We start from the raw sequence: 18,005 nt of genomic DNA, 5'->3' as shown, positions 1-18,005 counted from the left end.
AGCCGAACTGACATGCCTTCTAATGGCCTGCGGCACAAATGGCACCCTATTTCTTTATATAGTAGCGACCTAATATAGTGAACTAAATAGGGAATAAGGTCATTTGGAATGCAGCCTAGATGTCGTGATATCTCCACCAGAACGAGAGTCTGATTTATAGTAGGGAGGGAACGAAAGTCATGCCTTTGCTAAAGAAATGTAAACATATATTTTTTTAAAGCATGTGAAGAATATTGAAATTCAACTCGTCTTGACCGATATTAATCCCCTTGTTGTTATTCCTTCACCTCCATCCAAGTATGATCTGTAGATTCAGACAGACATCTTGGGGGATACATTTATTATCATATTAATGGACAGATCCAGGGAGGTTGGGTGATGGGGACGGATCCAGAGACAGAGGGGGTGATGGGGACGGATCCAGGAGACAGAGGGGGTGATGGGGACGGATCCAGGAGACAGAGGGGGTGGGGGTGGACGGATCCAGGAGACAGAGGGGGTGATGGGGACGGATCCAGGAGACAGAGGGGGTGATGGGGACGGATCCAGGAGACAGAGGGGGTGATGGGGACGGATCCAGGAGACAGAGGGGTGATGGGGACGGATCCAGGAGACAGAGGGGGTGATGGGGACGGATCCAGGAGACGAGGGGGTGGGGGTGGACGGATCCAGGAGACAGAGGGGGTGATGGGGACGGATCCAGGAGACAGAGGGGGTGATGGGGACGGATCCAGGAGACAGAGGGGCTGTTGGGGGTGAGGGTTTCCAGGAGACAGAGGGGTGGATGGATCCAGGAGACAGAGGGGCTGTTGGGGGTGGATGGATCCAGGAGACAAAGGTGCTGTTTGGGGGTGGATGGATCCAGGAGACAGAGGGGGTAGATGGATCCAGGAGACAGAGGGGTGTTTGGGGGTGGATGGATCCAGGAGACAAAGGTGCTGTTGGGGGTGGATGGATCCAGGAGACAGAGGGGTGGATGGATCCAGGAGACAGAGGGGGTGGATGGATCCAGGAGACAAAGGTGCTGTTGGGGGTGGCGGATCCAGGAGACAGAGGGGGTGGATGGATCCAGGAGACAGAGGGGCTGTTGGGGGTGGATGGATCCAGGAGACAAAGGTGCTGTTGGGGGTGGATGAATCCAGAGACGTAAGTTGTGTCTTTGGGGGTTGTGTTGCCTTGCCTACAGAAGATCAGAGGGTGTAGGCACCACCAGCTTAAATTCTCTGATGACCCTCTTTTGCACCCCAGTATATCTATCTACTGCACATCATCATCTGCACATCTATCACTCCAGTGTTAATGCTAAATTGTAATTATTTCGCCTCTATGGCCTATTTATTGCCTTACCTCCCTAATCTTCTACATTTACACACACTGTACATAGATTTTTATATTGTGTTATTGACTGTACATTTGTTTATTTTGTAACTCTGTGTTGTATGTGTCACACTGCTTTTGCTTTATCTTGGCCAGGTCGCAGTTGTAAAATGAGAACTTGTTCTCACCTGGCCTACCTGGTTAAATAAAGGTGAAATAAATTTAAAAAAATCACCAGAATTCTAGCAGAATTCTTGCTTCAGAAATTGCTATTTGCGAAGAGCTATTTTTTGTTTATTATATGACCATTTTAGATTAAAACAATCACAGTAAGGGTACTTAATTGTTACCCAGAAATGATTTGATGTTGAGGTAAAAACGGCTGCATTGGGCCTTTAAAATGTGTGTAATTGTACCGCTGAAATATACACTCTATCCTAGGGTTTAGTATTTAGAAGGTGGAGGCAGGGTTTCCTCTAACTTTATATCTGGGGCATATTTTATTTTGATCCTGGCAAACTCCCCAGTCGCTCTGCCGGTGACAAGTATAACCATAACATATGATGCTGCACAACAGTACTTGAAAATACAGAGGATCAACAACATTGAGTTCACTCCATATTACTCACCAGTATCACAAAGTGAAAAGAATAAAGCCTTTGTTATTAATAATCATTCCTGGCTCCCGAGTGGTTCAGCGATCTAAGGCACTGCATGCAGACCCGGGTTTGATCCCAGGCTTGTCACAGCCAGCTATGAACTGTTTATATAATAGCCTCAGATATGAGGTTTACATCTAATTGTTGTATAAGATGAATGAGTGAAGATGATACTGTTTGTAAAATTGTGTAATGTGATTTTGGACTGTTTAATGAAGGAAACTCCAATTCCCTTTTGAGTTGAACTAAATCAGAATACCGCCCATGAGCACAGTTAGGACCTGGCGTCATGAGACAGCCTTTTTTCTCTCTCCCGAATAAAACCCCCACTTTGAGAATTTCTCAACAGACCATGTTTCCCTCAATTACGAAAGGACAAAGGTTTGCAGACCAGCTTACCTCGATAACGAGAGGGCCAAGGTTTGAGTAGATGGCTGAATCTTTTAACCATACCACGTGGTTAAACTCTTAGACAATCGATACCGACAGAATAAGAACAAGTCTTTGATATTAATTACTAGTCAGCAGCTAGGAATTCGGTATCATTGAACGCGAAGACCGACAACCGCCGAAACAACTATTCTATAATGACATGAATGAATGTCACTCTGAACTATTCATTCTAACCACAACAGAGAGAGAGAGGGAGAGAGAGAGAGAGAGAGAGAGAGAGAGAGAGGACGGACACTCTCAGTTTTCAACAGAGACCCCGACGACACACTGAACGTAAATATATATATTGATTGCAATGGTTCCCGAATGAGTGAGCGTTCATGTGCAAAGGATTAGCATTTCAATTGTTATAATTATCAACTGGTTGTTGTCTCATCTCAGTCGACCCCCACTTCTCCTTTGTACACCAAGCCGCGATGCAGGTTTATCCCACTAGGGAAACTCCGTTATCATTTCCTTGTAACTATCTACTGTTTGTTTATGCATCTGTGAATTACTTAGTTAGTAAATAAATGATTTTAAGACAATTGATGTGTAGATGACTCATAGTGAAGACTGGGTTCGTCCAGATAACCAACAATTTACAAACGTTTGGAATGAGACTAACGTGAGGTAAAGAAGAATTCATTAATCAGAAGACTATTGATCAGATATGAAAATATCTGAAAAGTTATATTAGGAAAATTATAACTTTGTAATCTGAATATTTCCTTGGTGCCCCCGACTTCCTAGTTAATTACAGTTAGATGATTAATCAGTTTAATCGCATAATAATAATTACAGAGAGTCATTTGATTAGGATTAATCTTCAGTTTAATGACGCCAACGACAAATGAATATTCTATTTTCAGTGAAATCACATTATCTAAAAGTTTTAGTGGGTTTTGTGGACTTTAAACAACCAATTGTAATGACCACTACATTAGTTCTACAGTATATGATTGATAATTCGAAGAAAAGGTTTGTATCTTGTTTGCCCTTACCAAACTGGCTGGGTTGCCAGGAGACAATGAGTGTGTCATATTTAGGATTCTGATCAGCTACGAACTCAACAGTCACATCTTGTGGAGCGCGGACATAATGCTGTGGCACACATCTGTCCACCCAGAAAGAGAAAAACATGGCCACTGAACACAATCTGGGGAAGATTATGCTAAGAAGAGGATCATTGTAATAATGATTCCAATGAACAAACATCTTTAAAACACAATGCCTAAAATGGCCATGGTAGACATGCAAGAACATCGTATAGTAAATTAAAATAATAGTGACAGGCACTACAGTCTATGACATCTTGACCTGTTCAGAGGTACAGTAAATAACTTTCTTTTTAGGTGACGGCACTAGTCTATGACACCTTGACCTATTCAGGAGGTAAATTCTTAACATTCTTCAAAATCTGAAAACAAACATCACAAGTGAAAAGACAGAACGTTAACCCTTAAGTTGTTTTTGGTTCGGTCTTCAGAAATAACAGACAACGGCTCCTTCTTGTCTCACTTATGTGCAATACAGTGCCTTATGCAGTGACACATACCATTGTAGAAGATACCTTCAAGGTATAAGGTCTGTAGGGTGAAACCATACCATCGTAGAAGATACCTTCAAGGTATAGGTCTGTAGGGTGAAACTGTGTTTATTCTGACAACGCACTTACTGCACATCTCCAGATGCCTCGGCAGAGGAAATGGGTTCTTCCAACATCTCTGTTGATTCTGCAGAATTCACAGCCTGGACCGCCCATAAGATGGTGCATGAAGAGGACAGGATATACATCAATTACTTGATTGGGCAGAGAAAAGGAACAGGGTAAAATGATGTACACCCAGTAATGCAGTACATTTTCATTTGGCGTCACAATAAATCCAACTGCCCGAGGAGAGATTAGATATTTTTCCTAAAACAACTTCTATCACAAGAGAGTATGTATAGGTATATAGGCATAATGGAACTAACGATGTATGTCACAGTGAATAGGTAAACACAGAGGTAGAGGAGCCCAACGGTCTGATCCTTTTCTTTACGCTCGGTTATCTGGAAGGCATTGTTACCCATAGGGCGGTGCACAATCGGCCCAGCGTCGTCTGGGTTAGGGTTTGGCTGGGGTAGGCAGTCATAGAAAATAAGTTGTTCTTAACTAACTTGCCTATTCAAATAAAAGGTTAAATAAATACTCTAAGAGGGAACAAAACACAGCTGGAGTAAATGAGAAAACATTAACAGCCCGAGGCAAAGGCCTTCAACTGTCAGCTAGGTAGTATAGCAGGTAGACTAATGGCCTCCATCATGCTCACTAGCATTGCACGCTTTGGATAAAATGTCTGCTAAATGGCATATTGTTACGTCCTAAAGAGGGGAGAAATGACCATACGAGGGTAAAAACGACACACTTCCAATCACATTTCTACTCTACAATGAATCATTAAAAAAAGTCCTTCACTTATCCAGGTTCTTTAATCCTGCATGGCCATCCTTCACTTATCCAGGTTCTTTAATCCTGCATGGCCATCCTTCACTTATCCAGGTTCTTTAATCCTGCATGGCCATCCTTCACTTATCCAGGTTCTTTAATCCTGCATGGCCATCCTTCACTTATCCAGGTTCTTTAATCCTGCATGGCCATCCTTCACTTATCCAGGTTCTTTAATACTGCATGGCCATCCTTCACTTATCCAGGGTCTTTAATACTGCATGGCCATCCTTCACTTATCCAGGTTCTTTAATCCTGCATGGCCATCCTTCACTTATCCAGGTTCTTTAATCCTGCATGGCCATCCTTCACTTATCCAGGTTCTTTAATCCTGCATGGCCATCCTTCACTTATCCAGGTTCTTTAATCCTGCATGGCCATCCTTCATTTATCCAGGTTCTTTAATCCTGCATGGCCATCCTTCACTTATCCAGGTTCTTTAATCCTGCATGGCCATCCTTCACTTATCCAGGTTCTTTAATACTGCATGGCCATCCTTCACTTATCCAGGTTCTTTAATCCTGCATGGCCATCTTTCATTTATCCAGGTTCTTTAATCCTGCATGGCCATCCTTCACTTATCCAGGTTCTTTAATCCTGCATGGCCATCCTTCATTTATCCAGGTTCTTTAATACTGCATGGCCATCCTTCACTGGTCGCAGTTGCCCTGGTAACATTTCAGCAATGCTAATGATAAAACTTATGGTAAAATATGATAAATAAAATATGATAAAACCTGGCATATAAGTGTATAGCACCAGAAATAGAAGCATTTCTTTAGCATTTCACCTGACATGTATACTTTGCCAGAGGACCTGGAAACAGTGAAGCTGCCAAAATATTGCCCAAAGTTACAATCAAGTCAACAAGTCGTGGTCCTCTTCTATGTGCAGGGATGGGCAACTGGCGGGCCGGGGCACTCTTTTGTAGCTCAAACGGCAAGTTGACAGTATTGTTCCATTTCTTCAATTATCTTTAACAGCCGAGTCTTACAATAGTAACGGAGATGCCAAACAAACCACATTCAGGACACAAATTACAATAAACAAGGCCAAATAAAAATGTTGTTTTTAATAATATAAATTAGTAAAGTTGATCGAATTTAATTAACATAGTGAACAGCGTCCAAGTGTAGGTTTGTTTTGTTTTTGTGTGGTTTTTTTAATTATTTGGGATCACACATTTTCATAGAAATTAAAGCAGTAATATTTCATAAACATAATTGTGATGTTATGGTAAAGAAATCACTATGGTTTGTTAGGCAACAACACTTTGGGGAAATGAAAAAACAAAAAGAAGTTAAGGAGTAACAATGAAGAGAAACTTAATGATTTAAAGTGAATATAGTTTATCAATCTGAAAGTAAAATGCTTCTGACAATACATTAACAGTATAACATGGGGAAAAAAATGTGTGTCCAGAAAGATCCTGAAGACAATATTTTCACCGGATCTGAAAAACAAGAAAAAATATATATATATATATTTAATTTACGTTGCATCATCTGCATGTTTTACGATAAACCTCTCAACTTCATATCCATTCTTTACCTAATAATAAAAGTTTTGGGCTATAATGATTCAATTATTGATAATAGGCCGATATTTGATATTTCCTACATGTTTTATAAACTAAGAGCTGAAAGTGAACAGGCCCATATGCATGCAGCTCTGTAAGAGCTGAAAGTGAACAGGCCCATATGCATGCAGCTCTGTAAGAGCTGAAAGTGAACAGGCCCATATGCATGCAGCTCTGTAAGAGCTGAAAGTGAACAGGCCCATATGCATGCAGCTCTGTAAGAGCTGAAAGTGAACAGGCCCATATGCATGCAGCTCTGTAAGAGCTGAAAGTGAACAGGCCCATATGCATGCAGCTCTGTAAGAGCTGAAAGTGAACAGGCCCATATGCATGCAGCTCTGTAAGAGCTGAAAGTGAACAGGCCCATATGCATGCAGCTCTGTAAGCAGACACTCATACAACGTCACGTGGAGAATGCTAATGGAACTATCCTGTTCGTTTCGGCCCAAAAGTTAGAAAAGGGTATAAATCACAAGCCATTAAATGCACGATGATCTATCCAGCCAATGATGCTACATTCTTTTGCTGTTTCATTTGTACATCGTGACGTTGTGATTGGCCACAGCAGGAAATATAATGTAGAGGAACACATTACATCACACTCTACATAAACCTAGAATACCAATCAGATCGTTTGATAAAACTATAAAGAAAGCATTTCTAATATTCCCACGTAGATATTGACAAGTGTGTTAAGGTTAGAGATCACCACTCACTGTGTATTTGTCCCATTTCTTCTCTGGGTCGTAGGGCTCCCAGCGGCTAGCAGGGAAGATGTGTTTGTTCTTCTCATACCAGCACCTCAGCACCACTTTACCTGCGTGAGACTACGACACACCAAGGACACTCGTTGTTAACGCTGCGGCACTAACAAATAACTAGGATTCAAAACACACTTGGATATTGAATATTAAAACAATATGGATCTCCTCACCTCGTCTTTTTCAACAGTGGCGTCGTTCACCAGCCGAATGTCATCGTGGACATCAAAGCTGAAGAGTGGACCTGTAGTGGAATAAAGTATATATATATATTTTATATAATGCCATCAGTGAAGTTACATAAATGTTTAAATATAACAGCGATTTTTAGATGACCTTTGAAGTCACCACTGGCTCACCAGATTTGCCTCGAGCTTTTGTCACAATGAAGTCATAGAAACTGTGATGCTAGAACATAAAACGGAGATAATTGTTCAGTTTAATATGAAGAAGAGACGTACATTTATAATAGTTCAGATCGATGTACAGCAGCACTCACATGTGGGATGATCAGATCCTCTTTGATGTACATCAGCTGCTCGACACCAGCAGCCCTACAAAGACCACCCCCAACATTTTACCACATTCCTTCATAAAGAATAACATTAAAGGGAAATACTATAAAATGTTAGTGCCAATGGGCACCTAGGGTGTATTCATTAGACGAAGAACGTAGCAAACAGTGGCAAAACGTTTTTACAATGGAAAACGTTTACTCCAAAACGGAAAATGCTTTTGAGATGAAAACGCTTCAAAGTTTTTATTTGACAAATTCAGGTCCCTCCCCGTTTAATTTCGTTTGCTTCTGTTTTCTAGTGAATACGCCCGCCTAGATAAAACCAAAGCCACCACTTCAGTCACATCTACTCTTACCTGAGCTCACTGAAATCTTTCCTCAAGACCTCCAGTGCTTTCTGGAGGAATTGCTGCATGGTATTGCCCTTCTTCATCTGCAGTAAACACACAACAGTGCACACTGATACATGCTATAGTATACAGGTGTATCTCATGCGACCAAAGTTAATGTATGGCTCCATTTGCTTTCCGGCAGCACATCCATTGCTAAGCAACCGGTTCTCTCTTACTGTACCTTGACAGTCTTACGATGCCCCGATCCATCCCAGTAGGAGAACGTAATCTCAATTTCTTCACCTGCACAGAAGATGTGTCATTATCATGGCATTATCAATAAGTGTCATTATCATGGCAAGGGTAGTGAACTATTCATTTAAGCTCATCATTACCATTAGGGACCAATCTAAAAAGATCACTGGATGTAATCGTCATGTGTGATTGTCGTGTGTAATCAATCTCTCTTACTCTTGATCTTTTCCTGCTTTCCCTCCCACTCCTGGCGCAGTTCCTCTCGAAGCCGATTCTCCTCCTCCTGAACTCCCAATAATAAACACATTTTAAGCTTGGGTTCTGTGTGTGTGTGTGTGTGTGTGTGTGTGTGTGTGTGTGTGTGTATATACAACCGTTAAAAAATGTGGTCACTTAGAAATGTCCTTGTTTTTGAAAGATAATCCATTTTTTTGTCCATTAAAATAACATCTTATTGATTAGAAATACAGTGTACATATTGTTAATGTTGCAAAGAAAAAGCCCTATCTCAGACTGGCCAATAAAAATAAAAGATTAAGATGGACAAAAGAACTCAGACACTGGACAGAGGAACTCTGCCTAGAAAGGGCAGAATCCCAGAGTCGCCTCTTCACTGTTGATGTTGAGACTGGTGTTTTGCGGGTGCTATTTAATGAAGCTGCCAGTTGAGGACTTGTGAGGCGTCTGTTTCTCAAACTAGACACTAATGTACTTGTCCTCTTGCTCAGTTGTGCACTGGGGCCTCCCACTCCTCTTTCTATTCTGGTTAAAACCAGTTTGCGCTGTTCTGTGACAGGAGTAGTACACAGCGCTGTACGAGATCTTCAGTTTCTTGGCAATTTCTCACATGGAAAAGCCTTAATTTCTCAGAACAATAGACGGAGTTTCAGAAGAATGTCTACACTGCATTTCTGATCAATTCGACGTTATTTTGACAGACACATTATTTTTTGCTTTTCTTTCAAAGACAAGGACATTTCTAAGTGACCCCAAACTTTTGAACGGTTGTATGTGTGTGTGTGTATATCTATATATATGCCCACACACACACACAACATGTATATAGTGTATGCCCTGGGCTCTGTGTGTGTGTATAAAGGCACATTTATATAGTGTACACCCTGTGCATGTGTATAAAGGCACATTTATATAGTGTCCCTGGGCTCTGTGTGTGTGTATAAAGGCACATTTATATAGTGTACGCTCTGTGTGTGTGTGTATAAAGGCACATTTATATAGTGTCCCTGGGCTCTGTGTGTGTGTGTATAAAGGCACATTTATATAGTGTACACCCTGTGTGTGTGTATAAAGGCGCATTTATATAGTGTACGCCCTGTGTGTGTGTGTGTGTGTAAAGGCACATTTATATAGTGTACGCCCTGTGTGTGTGTGGAAAGGCACATTTATATAGTGTACGCTCTGTGTGTGTGTGTGTGTGTGTATAAAGGCACATGTATATAGTGTACATCCTGTGTGTGTATATAAAGGCACATTTATATAGTGTACGCTCTGTGTGTGTGTGTGTGTGTATAAAGGCACATGTATATAGTGTACATCCTGTGTGTGTATATAAAGGCACATTTATATAGTGTATGCCCTGGGCATACTGGACAGGAGTCAAAGGGGTAGGATATGGGCAGATTTCTCCATCCCCATCTCCAGCTGTTGTATTGGGCAGTTCAATGGTGAGAAATGACTCAGTCCCTGGAGCAAAAAGGAAATTGAGGCCATCATAGTTCATGTAGGATTCAAGGACATTATGAAGGGCCGCTCAGAACAGCTGAAGATGGATTTTAAAGAACTGATTGGGTCTCTGCTTGACACCAACAAACTCCCCATACTATCTGGCCCTCAGCCAAATCGTGGCACTGAACGTTTCAACCTCCTATAACTGGCTACGTGACTATTGCAGCTCTGTGGGTGTAACATTAATTGACAAACATAATAATACATTCTGGAAACAAAGCTTGTTTTATAAAGGAGGATGGGATCCACCCAAATCATTTGGGTTCCTGGATCTTTTCACACCATTATCAGGCTGCGTTGAGACAATGATTTATCAATGACCCAGGTGCAGCTCAATTAATCCCCACCGTTGTGTCGCTGAGTTGTCATAATCCCAGAGGCGTTGGAAGGCACAATGTAAGTAATCTCATTTATGTCCCTCTGACTGCCTCAGCTGATCCTACAGCTATTATATGCATGTGCCTATGAACCAGAGTTATACTGTTAGCACTGAGGCGGTGTGCCCTAGTAGGAAGTCCACTGTGTGCAGCTCACCCTGCACTGACAGAAATAACAAGAGCTAATCTACCTCAGCTAAGCTTCCCAGTTAAACAATGAAAACAAGCAAGCATCCCAGAAAAGTGCTCAAAATATGTAGCTTAAGAAACAAGGTTCATGAAATTAATAATTTGCTACTAACATATGACAGTCATATTCTGACAATCTCTGAAACTCACTTAGATAATATCTTTGATGATAGAGTGGTAGCAATACATGGTTATAACATCTACAGAAAAGACAGAAATGCCAAAAGGTGGAGGTGCTGCTGTTTATATTCAGAACCACATTCCTATAAAGCTTAGAGAGGATGTCATGTTAAATACTGTTGAAGTAATATGGCTACAGGTTCGTCTGCCTAACCTAAAGCCCATTCTTGTGGGAAGATGCTATAGACCAAGTGCTAACAGTCAGTATCTAGACAACATGTGTGAAATGCATGTGATATCAACAGAGGGGTATATTTTCTGGGTGATTTAAATACTGACTGGCTTTTCTCAAGCTGCCCACTCAAGAAAAAGCTTCAAACTATAACAAACTGAACCAGGTCACTGGCACTAATCAGTCAACCTGCCAGGCTAGTCAAACAGCACAGGAATGAAATCATCAACATATATTGATCACATCTTTACTAATGCTGCAGAAAGGTGCTGTAAAGCAGTATCCAGATCCATCGGATATAGTGATCACAATACAGTAGCCATATCTAGGAAAACCAGAGTTCCCAAAAGCTGGGGCTAATATAGTGTATAAGAGGTCATACAATATGTTTTGTAGTGATTCCAATGCTGTTGATGTAAAGAATATTTGTTGTGTGTAATGAGGAGCAACCAGATGCTGCACTTGACATATTTATGAAATTGCTTATTCCAGTTACTAATAAGTATGCAACTATTAAGAAAACGATTCTTTAAAAAAAAACTGTTAATTCCCTGTGGATTGATGAGGAATTGAAAAATGGTATGGTTGAGGAGGATGAGGCAAAACAATTGGCAAATAAGTCTGATTACAACCGATTGGCAAACATACTGCAAATAGAGAAATCCTGCAACTAAACTGAATAAAAAGAAGAAACTACACTATGAAACAAAGAAATGACAAAGAATGATAGTAAAAAAAAAAGAAGCTTTGGAGCACGTTAAATGACATTTTGGCCAAAAAGGCAAACTCAGCTCCACTATTCATTGAATCAGGTGGCTCATTCATCAGAAAACACTGATATTGCAAATTACTTCAATTATTAGCAAATTTAGGCATGACATGCCAGCAACAAACACTGACACTACACATCCAAGTATAAATGATCAAATTATTAAAAGACAAGCATTGTCATTTTTAATTCTGTAAAGTGAGTGTGGAAGAGGTGAAAAAAGTATTGTTGTCTATCTATCAACAATGACACAAGCCACCGGGGTCTGACAACTTGGATGGAAAATTACTGAGGATAATAGAGGACCATATTGCCACTCCTATTTGCCATATCTTCAATCTAAGCCTACTAGAAAGTGTGTGCCCTCGGGCCTGGAGGAATGCTAAAGTAATTCCACTACCCAAGAATTGTAAAGCCCCCTTTACTGGCTCAAATAGCTGACTAATCAGCCTGTTACCAACCCTTAGTAAACTTTTGGGGAAAAATGGTGTTTGACCAGATAATGCTATTTTACAGTAAAAAAAAAAACAAAGACAGTTTTAGCACACTTATAGGGAAGGACATTCAACAGGCACTTACACAAATGACTGATGATTGGCTGAGTGAAAATGTGGCTTTTGACATAATCGATAGTCTGCTGATGGAAACAACGTATGCATTATGGCTTTACACACCTTGCTATACTGTGGATGTGTTCTTTAATGGAAGCCTCTCCAACATTGTCCAGGGAGAATCAGGAATTCCCCAGGGCAGCTGTCTAGGCCCCTTACTTTTTCAATATTTATCAATGACATGCCACTGGCCTTGAGTAAAGCCAGTGTGTCTATGTACAGTGCATTCTGAAATTATTCAGACCGCTTGACTTTTTCCACATTTTGTTAGGTTACAGCCTTATTATAAAATGTATTAAATTGTTTTCCCCCCTAATCAATCTACACACAATACCCCATAATGATCAAGCAAAAACAGGTTAATATATATATATTTTTTAACTGTATTTAAAAATAATCAGACATATCACATTTACATAAGTATTCAGACCCTTTACTCTGTGCTTTGCTGAAGCACCTTTGGCAGTGATTACAGCCTCAAGTCTTCTTGGGCATGACGCTACAAGCTTGACACACATGTATTTGGGGAGTTTCTCCCATTCTTCTCTGCAGATCCTCTCAAGCTCTGTCAGGTTGGATGGGGAGCGTTGCTGCACAGCTATTTTCAAGTCTCCCCAGAGATGTTCGATCGGGTTCAAGTCCAGGCTCTGGCTGGGCCACACAAGGACATTCAGAGACTTCTCCCAAAGCCACTCCCGTGTTGTCTTGGCTGTGTGCTTAGGGCCGTTGGCCTGTTGAAACGGAACCTTCGCCCTGTCTGAGGTCTTCAGCGCTCTGGAGCAGGTTTTCATCAATAATCCCTCTGTACTTTGCTCTGTTCATCTTTCCCTTAATCTTGACTAGTCTCCCAGTCTCCGCCACTGAAAAACATCCCCACAATACAATGATGCCAAACCCATGCTTCACCGTAGGGATGGTGCCAGGTTTCCTCCAGACTTGGCATTCAGACCAGAGTTCAATCTTGGTTTCACCAGAGCAGAGAATCTTGTTTTGCATGGTCTGAGAGTCCTTTTACTGAGGAGTGGCTTCCGGCTGGCCACTCTAACATAAAGGCCTGATTGGTGGAGTGCTGCAGAGATAGTTGTCCTTCTGGAAGGTTCTCCCATCTCCACAGAGGAGCTCTGTCAGGATGACCATCAGGTTCTTGATCACCTCCCTGACCAAGATCCTCCTGATTGCTTAATTTGGCCAGGCGACCAGCTCTAGGAAGAGTCTTGGTGGTTCCAAACTTCTTTCATTTAAGAATGATGGAGGCCACTGTTCTTTAGGACCTTCATTGCTGCAGTAATTTTTTGGTACCTTTCCCCAGATCTGTGCCTCGACACAATCCTGTCTCGGAGCTCTATGGACAATTCCTTCGACCTCGTGGCTTGGTTTTTGCTCTGACATGAACTCTCTACTGTGGAACTTTATATAGACCGGTGTGTGCCTTTCCATATCATGTCCAATCAATTGAATTTACCCCATGTGGACTCCAATCAAGTTGGAAAAAATTTATTTAATCCATTTTAGAATAAGGCTGTGACTAAACTGCTTGGGGTAAACCTCGATTTTAAACTGTCTTGGCAGCAGCTAATAGGAATCATTAATAAATACAAATACTCTTGCAAATACTCTCCCTCAATGTAAGGGAGGTTTTATTTGGAGAAAATAAGTGTGGCTGGTTGTATATACATAAGGCTCACCTCTCTGTCCCGGTCTGGCAGGAAACTGGTGTCCACATCTGGGTTCTTCCCTAGCTTCTTCTTCTTAGCGGGGAAATCTTTGGAAGATAAAAGTCAGTATTAATTGATTGTTCTTAGACAATAATATACACAAGTATTGTGGCTATAAACAACAGATTTATTATGAACACCACTCACAGTCCTCTTCCTCCTCCTCCTCTTCCTCCTCGGTCTCCTCTTTCTCCTCCTCTTCATCTTCAGGATTAAAGGATAAACTGGCAATCTTTCTCTTCTGCTCTTCTTTTCTTTTCTTCTCCTTCTGCTTCTCCAGCTTTCTGAAGGTAGACAGAAAGAGAGCCGAGATGAGACACTGACAATAGCTTTCGACTGAAGATTTCACCCATAATCAGGGGTCATTGAGAGATCATTAAAGAGATAGAAAAGTGTCAGGGAATCAAGTAACTCGCGGAATACAGTAACTCACAGCATCAACTCCTTTGATTGCTCCTTCTTGGCCAGTTGCTTTTCTCGTTCTTTCACAAGAGCCTCCTGCCTGGCCTTCATATCATTGAGTGTCACCAGACCTGACAAGGGAAGACCGTATTGCAGTAAGATTGTGTTCTTCACAATTATGTATTCAAACATTCATCATTATTAAAAAAGGCAAGTCTGACATGGAAAAAGTTCCATAATGTACTTACCAACAGTGCTGGATTTGAGCTCTGCTTCCACCGCATCATAATGAGCTGAGAACTTCTTGTCTATGTTGGACTTGACCATGTTGTCCTGTAGGAGATATTCAGGTAGTAAGAGGAGGACACATAGCTAGGAACGTTAAGGCTACTCCTGTAAACAGTCTAGCGCAAAGGCTATAGATTGCTCGTTTGGTATTTCAGTAACTAGATAGCAGTGAATAAGCAATACTATTACTTAGCTAACAAGTGACTGACCTGAGCAATTTTCTCCTTTAGCTGTGAAAGTTGTTCTCTTTCCTTTTCACGCTTTTTTATCAACTGCATGGCTCTTCCAGCCTCGCTTGCTGCACCTTTGTACTGCGCCATGCCTATATCTTCCCGAGAATCAAACAGCAATAATAATCTGGAGAAAAAAAAGTAGCTAAACGCTACAGTCACAGACAACTTGTCTAAACAACAACTAATCACTGTTTTTATAACAGTGTAGAGCGAAACGTTATTGTAGCTAGATGCTGAAATGTCCTCGCATCATAACAAACACAACAGAAAATGGTCTCGTTGAAGTGCATTCTGGGTAGTGTGCGAATCTGTAAAAAAAAAAAAAAAAAAAAGGCCCGTGCAACCACTTCCGGCGGGGTTTCAATCATTTCAAAATAAAAGTAAAGTAGCAGCTGGTTGCATTTACTACACTGACCCTGCTGCAGGGGACAACAAAGCTGATTTAACATGATGCTCACTGCACCTGGCGCTGGAATTATCATATTATTTGTTTGGCTCTCTCCAAGTTACGCTCTCTATTTTCACATTGGAGAGACGGAGAAAAAATGCTTCATAGAAGAAATTCCAGATGAGACTATGGTTATTGGTAAATTATTATTTTTGCGTTAGATAACGTTAACTGGTTTTAACCAGTCAGCTGCTTCTGGCTCATAGGCTATTTTGATTAATCCAGTCAGTTAGTGCATGAATGTCTTTCATTTCCTGACAGATGTAGCTAGATTTGATGGATAAAAAATACATCATGGGTCTTAATAAATAAATACAAATTTGCTGGCTAGCTACAAAGATGAGAAGATTATACAGTATGTGACTGTGGGATTAGCCACCGTGTTATTTGATATGGAATATGCCCTTTATCGAGGATGCGAGGAATATCCTTTCATCTGGCATCTCTCTATTATCAGGGAAATACAGGACCCAGCTGTGGGACAAGCAGATGGGATCCTTCCTCCAAACCACCCCTGGCCTTGGAATGCATGTGGAGATCAAAGATCCGGATACTAAGGTCAGTCAAACAATGAGAAGATTAGATACAAGGTTACCACACTCAAAAGTGAACAGACATACACAAACTGTAATGAATCTTCATACACACAATGCCTCCACGTATGTTTCATCGGTATGTCTCTCTCTCCAACCCTCTATTCTAGATAATTCTGTCTCGTCAGTATGGGTCAGATGGAAGGTTCACCTTTACTTCCCATACACCAGGCGAGCACCAGATCTGCCTGCACTCCAACTCTACCAAGATGGCCCTTTTTGCTGGTGGCAAACTGGTATGTATGAGATGTTGTTCTGGACATTTTCTTCTCACAATGAAAAATAAAACATTTCGTATAGCAGTAAATATGCAGATAGTCTGGCATTCTAACCTTGTGTTCCATCGTAGAGAGTCCACCTGGATATTCAGGTTGGTGAACATACCAACAACTACCCCGAAATCGCAGCAAAGGACAAGCTCACAGAGCTGCAATTGAGAGCTCGACAATTACTGGACCAAGTAGAACAAATCCAGAAAGAGCAGAACTATCAGCAGGTGGGTTGAAAGAGAACATCTACATTTTGAGTTGAGTAACTATGCCACAACCATAAGAGGATAATATTTACATTTATTTGAACCTGTATAATGTCACACAACGCTGTTGTGGAATCCACATCTTACCCTTGTCTTTTAACGATCTAGTGACTGTCTGTGTATCTCAACAGTATCGTGAGGAGCGGTTCCGCATGACGAGTGAGAGCACCAATCAGCATGTGCTTTGGTGGTCTATAGCTCAGACACTTATCCTCATCTTCACTGGCATCTGGCAGCTCAAGCACCTCAAGAGCTTCTTTGAGGCCAAGAAGTTGGTGTAATGCTCACAGGACATCACTGATTGAGTTCAAGACAGGAGTGACAACCATACATAGCTGACTGGCAGAGAGAGACGCTTAAACCCGGGAAACAAATGAATTGAGGACATCCAGTGTGTTATGTATTGTCCATTATTAATTATTCCGTGACTTAAATTATTGTGATCAGTAAGCACCTATGTCCATCTCCTTGTATTTTCCCCACTTTTGTATTGTTTCATGTCAACTTTGTTGGACTGCACCTAAGGAGTGGCAAATGTAACGTTCAATTCTGTTCCACTTTGTTTTGTAGATTTGTCATACTGTATACTTTTGGTTTAAACAGGTGGTAGTTTAAACAGTGGTTAGAGTGTTGGGCCAGTAACCGAAAGGTTGCTGGATCGAATCCCCGAGCTGACAGTCTGCCCTTGAGCAAGGCAGTTCCCCGTGCGCCAAAGATGTGAAGATTATGGCAGCCCCCCCCCCCTCTGCACCTCTCTGATTCAGAGGGGTTGGGTTAAATGTGGAAGACTCATTCAGTTGTACAACTGACTAGTTATCCCCCTTTCATTTTGATTATTGTGGTTTAGTCTGATAACATAATTATAGCAGAGCTAATAATAGTTTTAGCTCAATGACTAACCTGTTCACAAACAGAATGCCACACACATCCTTAACTTCTGTGGAAGAGCAGTATCATTCCAGGAAGCAGGGTGTTATTGATTTTTAGAGGATGGTCCAAGCAGTATCATTTTTATTTTCTTCCAAAGACCAACATATCTTTGAATCAGGTGCAGATTACATTTGAATGTTATCAAATGAAGGCCTATGATAAAATAACCTCGTTATTCCAAACTGATCTAGACATCAGTAAGATGTGAATAATATGATGGTATAAATTCAACAACTTAATTTGTAATTATGAAGGTTTTTACTTTTGGTTGGCTGTCATTTTCAATGTATGCAATAAAGTACAAGTAATTAGTTGTGATTGTTTGTCAAATTACTGTACATTTCCTGTATTGGAAAAATACAAAACCCAAGTTATTTTCAATGATTTTGTTTGTCACCTTCTGCAGTATCAATTTAATCCTGTATCTCATTTAAGTGAATGTTTTGCTGTTTATTTGCAGTTCCCTTAGTTATG

The 18,005-nt window shown here is 41.0% G+C and overlaps 2 protein-coding genes across 2 annotated transcripts; one reads left to right on the top strand and one right to left on the bottom strand.

The window, feature by feature from the left end:
• Positions 1-5,951: 5,951 nt before the first annotated feature.
• On the bottom strand, positions 5,952-15,400 carry fam50a (family with sequence similarity 50 member A). The gene is made up of 13 exons (XM_020507006.2): positions 15,002-15,400; positions 14,753-14,837; positions 14,536-14,635; positions 14,250-14,386; positions 14,073-14,149; positions 8,560-8,626; positions 8,330-8,391; positions 8,113-8,189; positions 7,739-7,793; positions 7,599-7,647; positions 7,413-7,483; positions 7,195-7,305; positions 5,952-6,352 (listed from the first exon to the last, which is right to left on the bottom strand). The coding sequence occupies exons 1-13, from the start codon at positions 15,110-15,112 to the stop codon at positions 6,344-6,346; spliced, it is 1,011 nt and encodes a 336-aa protein (XP_020362595.1). The 5' UTR covers positions 15,113-15,400; the 3' UTR covers positions 5,952-6,343.
• Positions 15,365-17,844, top strand: LOC109908366 (transmembrane emp24 domain-containing protein 4). The gene is made up of 5 exons (XM_020507011.2): positions 15,365-15,611; positions 15,931-16,031; positions 16,177-16,302; positions 16,416-16,562; positions 16,733-17,844. Exons 1-5 carry the CDS (start codon positions 15,473-15,475, stop codon positions 16,880-16,882), a joined length of 663 nt encoding a protein of 220 aa, XP_020362600.1. The 5' UTR covers positions 15,365-15,472; the 3' UTR covers positions 16,883-17,844.
• Positions 17,845-18,005: the final 161 nt, after the last annotated feature.

This window comes from Oncorhynchus kisutch, linkage group LG17 (genome assembly GCF_002021735.2).
Source record: "Oncorhynchus kisutch isolate 150728-3 linkage group LG17, Okis_V2, whole genome shotgun sequence".
NCBI lineage: Eukaryota > Metazoa > Chordata > Actinopteri > Salmoniformes > Salmonidae > Oncorhynchus > Oncorhynchus kisutch.
Note: the sequence above shows the minus strand (reverse complement) of the source record. Positions and strands in the feature narration are given on the sequence as shown.

What these genes read in the sequence shown, in the direction of transcription:
- fam50a (XM_020507006.2), bottom strand. Translation starts at nt 15,112, where the DNA reads ATGGCGCAGTACAAAGGTGCAGCAAGCGAGGCTGGAAGAGCCATGCAG. An exon ending in TGCCAGACCGGGACAGAGAG is followed by an intron (nt 8,627 to 14,072) that starts GTGAGCCTTATG and finishes TTGGGAGTTCAG; the next exon opens with GAGGAGGAGAATCGGCTTCG. An exon ending in AAAGCAGGAAAAGATCAAGA is followed by an intron (nt 8,392 to 8,559) that starts GTAAGAGAGATT and finishes TCTTCTGTGCAG; the next exon opens with GTGAAGAAATTGAGATTACG.
- LOC109908366 (XM_020507011.2), top strand. Translation starts at nt 15,473, where the DNA reads ATGATGCTCACTGCACCTGGCGCTGGAATTATCATATTATTTGTTTGG. An exon ending in TTTTTGCTGGTGGCAAACTG is followed by an intron (nt 16,303 to 16,415) that starts GTATGTATGAGA and finishes GTTCCATCGTAG; the next exon opens with AGAGTCCACCTGGATATTCA. An exon ending in AAGAGCAGAACTATCAGCAG is followed by an intron (nt 16,563 to 16,732) that starts GTGGGTTGAAAG and finishes GTATCTCAACAG; the next exon opens with TATCGTGAGGAGCGGTTCCG.